Source organism: Triplophysa dalaica, chromosome 11 (assembly GCF_015846415.1).
Source record: "Triplophysa dalaica isolate WHDGS20190420 chromosome 11, ASM1584641v1, whole genome shotgun sequence".
Classification (NCBI taxonomy): Eukaryota; Metazoa; Chordata; class Actinopteri; order Cypriniformes; family Nemacheilidae; genus Triplophysa; species Triplophysa dalaica.
The window spans coordinates 22,644,734-22,655,894 of record NC_079552.1 but is presented as its reverse complement, the minus strand read 5'-3'; the positions used below and the strand labels follow the sequence as shown (position 1 = coordinate 22,655,894).

General features: G+C 41.6%; 1 protein-coding gene across 1 annotated transcript; it reads left to right on the top strand.

The window, feature by feature from the left end:
* The first annotated feature begins 2,949 nt into the window (after positions 1-2,949).
* Positions 2,950-8,132, top strand: dld (deltaD). The gene is made up of 11 exons (XM_056760724.1): positions 2,950-3,601; positions 3,731-4,033; positions 4,404-4,464; positions 4,551-4,808; positions 5,409-5,469; positions 5,578-5,708; positions 5,796-5,965; positions 6,058-6,274; positions 6,364-7,165; positions 7,247-7,349; positions 7,440-8,132. The coding sequence occupies exons 1-11, from the start codon at positions 3,554-3,556 to the stop codon at positions 7,443-7,445; spliced, it is 2,160 nt and encodes a 719-aa protein (XP_056616702.1). The 5' UTR covers positions 2,950-3,553; the 3' UTR covers positions 7,446-8,132.
* Positions 8,133-11,161: the final 3,029 nt, after the last annotated feature.

Here is an 11,161-nt window from a genome sequence, read left to right as displayed (position 1 = left end):
TTATGACTCTTTGATTACTCTGGTCAGTAATAAAACATAGTTTTAAAAGAAAATATGTATCTCATCCTCGTTTATCATGTGTATGTTTAGCGAAATAAAATATAAAAAAGTAGCTTTTCAGAAGAAATGGCAATAACACGTATTTTTTTTAAAAACAAGACTTAAATGCGTGCCTAATGATCTCTTAGACAATGCGTAAAATGAAGAATAAGAATAATAGCCTACAGTTAGAATACAAACAGTTCAATTAGTTGTGCACATAAAACATGAGATTGAGATTCAATGTTTTAAAACAGCCTTTTCCCACAATATAACGAGCTTTTTCATGCTATTAAATTAACAGATGTGTTTTCACATTTGTTAGATGGAGGAACCCAAGAGTTTAGTGTGTGAGGAGCACAGGTTTTTCTCTTTTGGTGAACTATTGATTTTTCTGCTGCTTTGAACCAAGTTTCTCTCATAAACAAAAGCACCCTAGGGAAAGGGGCAGATGTCCTCTAAAGGACGATGGCACGCGACAGTCCTCAAGCCTGTTGAAGAATTCACCCCTCCTGCTCTCTCTTTCTCTCTCACACATACGCACGCGCACCTACACACACACACACACGCACTTGGTAAAGTTTCATCACTACTCTTGATCAGCACATACACAATTGCTCGTCTTCGCTCATATCCACTACAAGCGAGGTGGATTTATTTCCAATAATTCGTAGACCGAATGCAGTTGCGTTTCATTTTGGTTCTCGCTTGTTGTTGCGAGTGCGCCACCCGAGCCATGCACGCGACACATCCTTTGTTATTTTAATCAGTACAAGTCTTTGCTGCGTCATGTTGAGGAACCTACTGTTATCTCTCGGCCAATGAAAAAAATAAACTAGTATGACGCATTACGCGTTATTTCACTTACATAGTAACGCGCGCTCTCTTTTTAACAGGACACTTAATGTAGGCTAACTTAAAATCAAAATGTCTTGTTTGCGCTCTACTTGGCCTGACATTTCTGTACGGATACTCAGACACGCACATGGGCCGTTACTCTGATCGTTATTGTGAAGACGTACACTGATGCTGTTCCCACGGCCACTTACTCCAGCTTCCCCAACCATATGGCCAAGCACCATTCATGCGATGGTTCTTTAGCATGCTTCCAGTAATTTGGAGGAAGTCTGCGTGTGCGCACTGCCCGGAGTGGCAGTAGAGACATGCAGTTGTGATGTGAAAAAACGCCATTTGGTTGGGAGCAGATGGTTGGCTTGGGGGGCTGTCCGCGTCTTCAGAGAGAATCCCCGAGGGCTCCCCTTGTATTCAGAATCAATGAAAATTAAAGCGCAAAGAAAAGATGAAGAGTCAGACCTCGAGTCCCGGCTTTGTTCGTCGCAGCTACTGGTGGGCAGGAGTTAAAGTACAACAGCCCCCTATAGAAACACTTAAGTTAAACAGTCTCCCCATAGTCCACCTTCAGAAAGGAGGAGGAATGCGAGAAAGGAGCTTTCTGCTTGATTTCACCAGGACAGAATCGCGTGGCATAAATTATGCTTGAAAAGAATGAGCGAAGTGGGCATAAATCTGAGGCTTTTCAGTTACGCTTTGCTGCCCTAATCGGGAAATGTGGGCAACGTCAGTGTGAAGAATTGTGAGCGAAAGTGTGATGATAGCTCCGTGACATGCTCCCACTCTTATTTATGGTCAACAGTTCAATAACTATCATGGTGGACGGGCAGATCGAGCGATTCCCAGAGTGTGTTGCAATGACACCTGTCGCCTGATAACATCGAGAATTGCTTTTTGATCGCGAAATGAATTTAAAAAAAAAATGCGTTTATTATGAATTAACCACGTATTTAACAAACAGGACTGACATACTTGTTACCGAAATTAATCATAAAAAAGAACTATAACCAAAACATGGGACAAGACATTATACACAGGATGACCCGAAGCATCGCACCGCGTAACTGTGTCATGGCACAGATGCTTGTTAATAAAGCTGAGCTTCCATATTCTTGCATTCCTCTGGATTTAATGAAGGCACTAATGAAGACTAGACCACCCTCATACATAGGCTACACAAACAAATGCTCATCCCATGCGTGAGCGCGCATACGGAGATGGGGCGCATGCACAATTAATTTAACAATATGAATGATTAAAAAATACGTCGGAAAGAGCCTAACACAACTTCCTCGTCAAATTAAACGCAAAATAATTGATAAAACACCAAAACAACAGTAGCTGTTAGGTACTTTTGTCAGAGATGGCGTGTAGAGAGGGGAGCTCTTTCTCCCTGCCACATTGTGAGGGGAGCAGGTGCTGTCTGAATTACCATACAGCTGAGAGCACAGAGAGAAAAAAAACTTCTTCTCCCCTCACACAATAACAAAGTGCCTTAATGACAGCCACGCGAACGACACACACCAGTTCAGCTTTTACAATCCAGCTTAAGGATAACTCTGAACTTATAGAGTCACCAAAACTTTAAACTGAAATGTAGTGTGGTTGAAAGAAAGCGACGAGGCTGGAAAATGAAAGAAAACTTTATCAACTTTGCAAATAACATAAATTACCTTTTTTGCCAAGCGCCAGCTAATTTTGCGCAAGTTCTCAACTTGCTCACATATAATAGGTAAACAATATATCAAATTACAAAGTTTAAATAAACATTACAAATAATTTATATTCACCCTAAAAGCCCAAGCTGTAAACGTTTTTAAATACTAACGGAGATGTTGTCAGTAAACAGTCTAACTGTACGACATTTGTCTCCATGATCAGGAATGCGCCATGCGCGGGCAATGTGTGATGTAATTTGAGGTTTTATGTCATAGTGGGATGTACAGGATTCTTAAGGTTTATTTTTCCTGTATGTAAATGAGTTTTTCTCTCTTCCACTCTCTCCCTTTTAGAACTGGCTAAGAGTTGCACATTTTACAGCTCAGTGACCATTTGCCGATTTTTTTCTTGGGGGGTTGGGGGTGGTGTGGATTGAAAAGTGTCCCCTTTGTGACAACTAGAGCCAGATTGGGGAGTAGCTCATTTGCATCTCATTACCCTAGCAGGGGCAGTCTGTATATAACTGGCTGCAGGAGGACTGGGACATTAAACACACACAGTCAGTCAATCTCTTACATGGAAACAAGAGTACAAGAGAAACATTTGGATCAGTAGTTTTGGATCATCTCAACGCCAATTGTGCAAACGGACAATAAGCAAGACCAGCTCAGATAACCCTATGACTGGGTTTTCTGATTTTTTTCAACTTTTTAGACAAACCGCAAGTGGACTGCAAACTTTTGACAACTTGGAGTAACTGTTTTTTTTGGAAGGAATTTTCTGTCAAGTCTCCGTTGGTTCCTCTTTATTGTCGTATTTGGAATTTAATTGCTTGAAAATTCAAGGAGGACTTTGATGGGCTTGCAGATAAAGTGAAGACGAGAGAGCATCAGCCAGAGCTCCCACTGAGTGGAGAACTTCGAGGCTCAATGATTTATTGAGACACGGTCTTATACCATTGCCTGGCCCGTGGAAGCTACACAACACAGAGCAGATCTTCACCATGGGACGATTTATAATAGCTGCTTTCCTTTGCGTCATGATAAACCAGGTAATGAAAATCAATGTTTGTTTTACTATTACGCGCAAGTATTTCTCTTACATGAAATATGTCTAAACACGAGGAGGGGGAATCGTATGATGGCAATTAGTGATTCATGTATTTTCCATTGTATTTCAGTGTTTATCTTCTGGGGTATTCCAGTTAAAACTGCAGGAGTTTCTCAACAAAAAAGGAGTGGCAGGCAACGCAAACTGCTGTAAAGGATCCGCGTCCGCAGACGGGATTCAGCAATGTGAATGCAAAACCTTTTTTAGGATTTGCCTTAAACATTACCAAGCCAACGTGTCTCCAGAGCCTCCGTGTACATACGGCGGTGCAGTCACCCCTGTGCTCGGATCAAACTCTTTCCAAGTGCCTGAAAACAGTCCTGACAGTTCATTCAACAACCCCATTCAGTTCTCGTTTGGATTTACATGGCCGGTGAGTATTTCATATTTTTTGGTAATATGGTGGTATATGTTTAGGTATCAAGACGACTTAAAAATAATAGCAGTGCGCAGGATTTAGTTTTTTAACGGTTTTGGTGGGATGGAAAAAGTAACATCCCCTCTGTTGGAATATCATTGTCAGCCCAGTGTGAAATTCCGAAACCTTTCATTTTAGTGCAATGAGTACGTGTGAAATCGGAGAAATGAGGCTTGAATCCCCAGTGCGATCACACCTTAAGCAATTCACATCTTCCGTGATATGTAAAACAGAGCGGAACCCACGCGTGAAGGAATGGGCACCTTGCCTATTGAATACCTTTGTCCATTCATGTTATTTTAACGCGTCTTTTCCGATGTTTCAGGGCACATTCTCGCTCATTATCGAAGCGTTGCACACCGACTCCAACGACGATCTGTCCACAGGTAAGACGAACTGAAATCCATGTAGTGAAATGACCGCATCACCCCTACTTGCACCTGAAGACTCATTACAACTTTTCTATAAACAGAAAGCCCAGAGCGTCTTATCAGTCGCATGACCACCCAGAGACATCTAACGGTCGGTGAAGAATGGTCTCAGGATCTTCAAGTTGGAGGGAGGGCAGAGCTGAAGTACTCGTATAGATTCGTCTGCGATGAACATTACTACGGCGAGGGCTGCTCGGTGTTTTGCCGTCCCCGCGACGACACCTTCGGTCACTTTACCTGCGGGGAGCGCGGAGAAATCACCTGCAACTCTGGATGGAAAGGACATTACTGCACTGAACGTGAGTGATGCTTATTTTCATCACATGTTTGTGTTGCACTTTTCTCGTGTGTTTATGCACGGCGGATGTGTCTCGGTATTCCACAAGAAAAACAACAACACATTTCATCACTATGGTTGCAACAGGCGTTTGTGTGATTCAAATGAGGGACGTTGGCCAAATAATGGCACGCGTGCCATAGATTAAATGTGACGCCTGATTGGTTACTTGGCAGTGTGCTCGATGCTGATTGGCTCAGCGCAGTGAGGTATTGTTGGAAGGGGGCAGCTGCACAGTGAAGGTAGACAATAGAGCAGCTGTCCTGCACTGGCACCATGTACACCAGCTGTCCACCCTTATCTGCCCCGACTCTGGGACGTTATGGGGAGGGGGGTGAACAGAGTGAAAAAAGGGACTTCTGACCCACAGTTAGGGAAAAAAAGGAGCTTTTGTTTGGGAAGCTTTGTACGAGTGCAACTGTGTTAACCACAGAGTCCTTCCAATACTAGTGAAGAGAGCTTTTTTTGGTAACCCACAAAGTAACCAGCTTGGTTAAAATAGCCCAGAATAATAATGTTCAGAAAGAGAACTGTTATTTAAAATATATATTTCTCTCTACAGCAATTTGTATGCCGGGCTGTGATGAAGACCATGGATTTTGTGACAAACCCGGTGAATGCAAGTAAGTGATGGAGACATTTATTTTCCTTTTGAGATTTTAAACAAACAAACAAACATTCTCGCTGTAGAGGTTGCCAACATACTAACCGGTCCTCTGTAATGTTTGTAGATGCCGAGTGGGATTTAGCGGAAAGTACTGCGATGACTGCATTCGTTATCCTGGATGTCTACACGGTACCTGCCAACAGCCATGGCAATGCAACTGCCAGGAGGGTTGGGGAGGCCTTTTCTGTAACCAAGGTGAGTTTTTGTCCAAGAAATAACTGAGGTGTATTTGCAGTTAAACGTTGCTCAATGACAGTGACTAACTTGAATATTGTTTTACAGATCTTAACTACTGCACACATCACAAACCATGTCAGAACGGCGCCACTTGCACCAACACCGGCCAGGGAAGCTACACCTGCGCCTGCAGACCTGGTTTCACTGGGGCCAGCTGTGAGATTGAGGTCAATGAATGCTCCGGCAATCCTTGCAGAAACGGCGGAAGCTGCACTGTGAGTATTTATTCATCTAAAAATGATGGCATAGTACGAGTTGACATCATCCGTGTGTTCAATGAAAACTAATGATTTCTTTGAATCCACAGGATCTTGAAAACACCTACAGCTGCACGTGTCCTCCCGGTTTCTACGGACGAAACTGTGAGCTGAGCGCCATGACTTGCGCCGACGGCCCCTGCTTCAACGATGGGCGCTGTGCTGATAACCCCGATGGTGGATACTTCTGCCAGTGTCCGACGGGCTTCGCCGGATTCAACTGTGAAAAGAAGATCGATCACTGCAGCTCCAACCCATGCTCAAATGGTACGTTGAACGCTCCAAGAACTACGATTCAAAGGGCTTGTCTAATCTGAATCTTTTGTCTAATGCATTTTATTGGCTTTCGTTTCTAGGTGCCCAGTGTCTGGATCTAGTGGATTCGTATCTCTGTCAGTGTCCTGACGGTTTCACCGGGACTCACTGTGAAGACAACATCAACGAGTGTGCTGCCTATCCCTGTCAAAACGGTGGCACATGCCAAGATGGCCTCAATGACTACACATGCACCTGCCCGCCTGGATACACCGGCAAGAACTGCACCTCTTTGGTCAACAAATGTGTGCACAACCCGTGCCACAACGGGGCCACTTGCCATGAGAGGGACAACCGTTACGTTTGCGCTTGCGTGCCGGGGTACGGTGGCCGTAACTGTCAGTTCCTGCTGCCGGAGGGACACGCCCTGGTGGAGGCGGCAGGGAAAAGGTACTCTTACGACGAGGACGACGAGGAGACCTTTCCTTGGGCAGCGGTTTGTGCTGGGATTATTTTGGTGCTTTTGGTCCTGGTTGGAGGTGCTGTGTTGGTGGTCTACATCCGTCTTAAAGTGCAGCAGAGGAGGCAGCATGAGGACACCCATAGTGAAATCGAGACCATGAACAATCTGACCAACAACCGCAGTCGTGAAAAAGACTTGTCTGTGAGCGTCATTGGAACCACGCAAGTGAAGAACATCAACAAGAAAGTGGACTTTCAGAGCGACAGCGCGGGCGGAGAAAAGAACGGATTCAAATCTCGATACTCTCTTGTGGATTACAATCTTGTTCACGAGTTGAAGCAGGAGGACTCGGTAAAGGAGGATTCGGAGAAGAGCGAAATGGCTAAATGCGATTCTCTAGATTTGGACTCGGAGGAGAAACATAGAAAACATTTAAAAAGGTAAATATTTAATAGTTTTTATTAGTCAAAAATGAGATGATTTTATACAGTACTAATGTCTTTCTCCTTGATCTTTTTCAGTGATGCTTCAGACAAATGTACAGAATCTTTGTGCAAAGACACAAAGTACCAGTCGGTCTTTGTTTTATCCGAGGAGAAGGATGAATGTATTATCGCAACCGAGGTGAGTCAAAATAAACCAGCGCTCGCAATCTTAACATCTCAACGTGCTTGATTTCCGAAAGCTAACCGTGTGCCGTTTTGTGTTTGGCAGGTGTAACGCCACAAAAGAGCCATAGCTCGTGTTGTTCTACGGGAGGTTTTACTCCGGTAATGCTGCTCAAACCAGAGGGAAGGTTTCCTCCTTCATGTGACTGCTGCTGTGAAACTCATGTTGAAGGTGATATTCAGAATGAGCTGGTTCTCAACTGAAGTAAACACAGTGACTGCAGGAAAGGACGTTGGGCCACACTGGCCCGGACTCTCAAAGTTTGTTTCCCAGGAACGTGCCAGATGGACTCGCTGCACTTCCTGTAGGGACGGTTTTACCTCATTGCACTATGATGGGTTGTATTTTATTGTATTTAAAAGACGAATGAATCGAATACTGTGTATACTTATGCACTGACTTTAGTGTGTATCTGTTTGCTCTCGGATCCATGATGTGGATCGGATGAGGAGAAACACTGCCATCAAATATGTTTGTAACTGATAAGTTGTATCTCTTTTATTTAAACATTATCTGTGATCACTGTGTTTGTGGTTTCTTTTTTATTTGTGTGAAGTTTGATGTAATTTAAAATCTTGTTCATTTTGCAAATTTGTCTATTGTAAATAAGGCACTTCGGGTCGATGTGACTGTTTTCTGATGTAAATGTATTTAAATTCGCTGTGGAAACATACAGGAGTTGTTGTATGATTGTTGTCCTTCAAGAGAATCACCTTAATATTTTTCCAAATAAATCCTGTATGAAATATTACGAAACTGGTCGGATGAGTTCATGAATGGCAAGCGAAGTGATGTGAAAAAAAGACCTTCTTTGAATCATTCTTTTCATATTGTAGCAATCGCCAGACTTACATCGCAAATGTATTTTATTTTCCTTTCGGTATAAGTGAGATAAATACACACCCGGTAATCACAAATTACAGCCTTTACTTTGATGGCAGGATATTTTTGGAACTCTTTGGCTCTTGACAAAAACACGAGAAACCACTTTTTGTAAATGGTTTGGTGAAAGTTTCTTTTTGGTGGAACATTTTATGTTAAAACTTTAGCCAAGCTCATTAAGTGACGTAAATAGAGCAAAGGGAAAAAGAGGAAAACACCCTCAGTATCTTAATATGAAGGAAATATGAAGCCCAACAGGAAAACTTATAGTATTCAAAACAATTTTTCTAGGATAAATAGGTGAACTTCACCTCAACAAAGCTGTCCTGAAACGTCATTCTCAAGCTAATCTTTATCTTCATCTTTGATAAAATGGTTTGAAAGAATGATGTTTTATTCGAGCAGATAAATAAATAAAGAAGATCTACTATCTAACATGGTTATCGGTGAGCACATGGGCACCTCAGCTCTGTAAAGCAGAGCCGTCTTTGGTTGTAAGTTTAGAGAGGATAGAGTGAAAAGTATTTGCTGGTATTACCCCACTGTTGGACAGTTGCTTTCACATACCACGTTAAGCTTTTAACGTAACTTTTCACTCACACAATAGGATTTCGCTGAGTCGGAAAATATCAGGAGACAGGCCTAAAGCACCCCTTTTGTTTTCTTCATTGACAGGCCGGTGGCACTGCTCAGTAGCCGGTGGCAAATATCTTCCATTAGATCGTTTTCCAGTTGTATGTTTGCAACAGTGTGCTTGCTTTGCTGTAACACTTTCCTTTCATTCAAAAAAGGCACATCAGGCACAGAATATAAAAAAAGTGTCCGTATAATCATACATGGTTCTTCGTGCTTAATAACGGGGTAGGTTCCTGTTAAGTCCGTTTTATTGATATTTTATTGTTTATGTGTATTGTATTTCTGTACAAAAAATGGTGTAGGCGATATATTTCTCTTAATGTTTTGTATAAATGAAAATTCTGCATCAGCATAACATTAAATGTAGGTGTTACCTTTAGCCTACTTCAGTGGACATTCCACAGGTCAAGATATTTTTGAAAGTCAACTTCAGTATTTACACAGAAATACACTTTAGAAGTACCCTGTAAGTTCACTCTGGTCCTAGCTCAAAAATAAAACGCACAACTATTGAACTATTGTTTCCAAATAGAGGGGCATGTTGTCACATTGTACGTAAGTTGAACCTTTACTGAACTATAAAGTATAAGTATATAACACATCAAAGTGGCCAAAAAATCATTTGTTTAAAAAAAAAACACATATCTCTTGAAAACCCTGAAAATGCAAAGATATTTTTCATATATGCATATAATATATTGGTTAGGTGTTAGGTAGGACACTGGAAAAATTGATTCTTGTTTAAGAATAGAATGAGCTTTATTGGCCAAGTTTCCACATACAAGGAATTTGTTATAGTGACAGAAGCTCCACAGTGCAACAGAAAGACAGTAACAGGACAAGAACACAGATGATAAAAGAATATTATAGAATAATATACAGATAGGCAATGTACAAAACAGCAAAAACACAATATACAATATAGTCAGTTATGAATGTACAGGTCTGATATGTGCAAATTTGGTGAATAAATAATGTAAAAAAGAGTTGTGTGTTCCACGTATAGTGTCAAGTGTACATAGAAGGTTGCCTACGGGAAGAAACTGTACCTGTGTCTGGTTGTTCTGGTGGTCAGAGCTCTGTAGCGTCGACCAGACGGTAACAGTTCAAAAAGCGAGTGTTAGAATGACCCACTTTTATCTTTCCTGTTAAGACAGCCTGATGTTATAATTTACTAATACATCTATCTATTAAACCTAGAATTAAATCCAATAACAAACTGAGCCCAACTCACAGTTAAGTTTCATTGGTCCAAAATCCTGTTTCTGTTTTTTTTTTTCTGTGAAGGGACCTTAAAAAACACACTTTATAATTTTACATGTAAGCGATTCAAGCACCTAAGGATTTTTCTTGTTTTCTTTTTGACCTCTTATGAGCGCCACAAACAAGTACCACTACTCAGTCACCCACACACATCCATCATACATTAGGTGGCGCTATAACAAGACCATAGCACACAGCTCAAGAAACACAAGTGCTAAGGGATCTCAAAGCTTAGAAAATGCATATCCATGTTGAAATTTCCACCATTTAAGGCATGTAAAGTTCTGTTGGCCAGTTGCCAACAGCTATTCAGATTCATTTTATATAGATATGATGTTAACTTGACATAGTTGGCCATACTTTCTGTCCGCCATTTTGAATTTCAATTTAAGTTGACTACTTTTGAACTACTCTAGGCCATCTAATTTGCCAACCACAGTCATGACACAGGTGTACAAATTTGATAACAAACACAGCAACATGGATACTACGCTGTATGTTTACAGTGCATGGGTTTTATTGAAACGGTGTGTGGTAGGCCTATGTGTTGCACCACATCCTGACTGCATGGTATTTTTGGTAGGTGATGTAAGTGCCTTTTAAAGGGTTTTTCATCAGCAGCAATGACATATACGGTATATACACCTGAACCTGGTGAGCGAATATTTCACTCTTCGTTGATTTACTTGAGTTTCTCCATTTTCCGTTTCAATGTGCTTTATTGTTTCCATGTGCTGTTTACACAGAGAAATTTCTTTCTGTTCAGGTTAATATGTCTTTTATCTGTGAGTCTACCGTGACAGCACAAGACGTTTCACGGTGAAGAACATTTACATGACAAGAGATTAATTTTAGCTGAGCTGAGCTGTTTAACTGTTTCCACATCAAGGGCCGCTCTCGTCACAGATTATACTCTCTCTCTTTCTGTCGTTTGCTTCCTTTATTCTTTGTTCTGGGACGCGATGAGAGATACCAGTGTATGACAT

Coding starts and splice junctions, on each gene's coding strand:
- dld (XM_056760724.1), top strand. CDS start 3,554: ATGGGACGATTTATAATAGCTGCTTTCCTTTGCGTCATGATAAACCAG. Junction 3,602..3,730: donor TTTGCGTCATGATAAACCAG/GTAATGAAAATC, acceptor ATTGTATTTCAG/TGTTTATCTTCTGGGGTATT. Junction 4,034..4,403: donor CGTTTGGATTTACATGGCCG/GTGAGTATTTCA, acceptor CCGATGTTTCAG/GGCACATTCTCGCTCATTAT.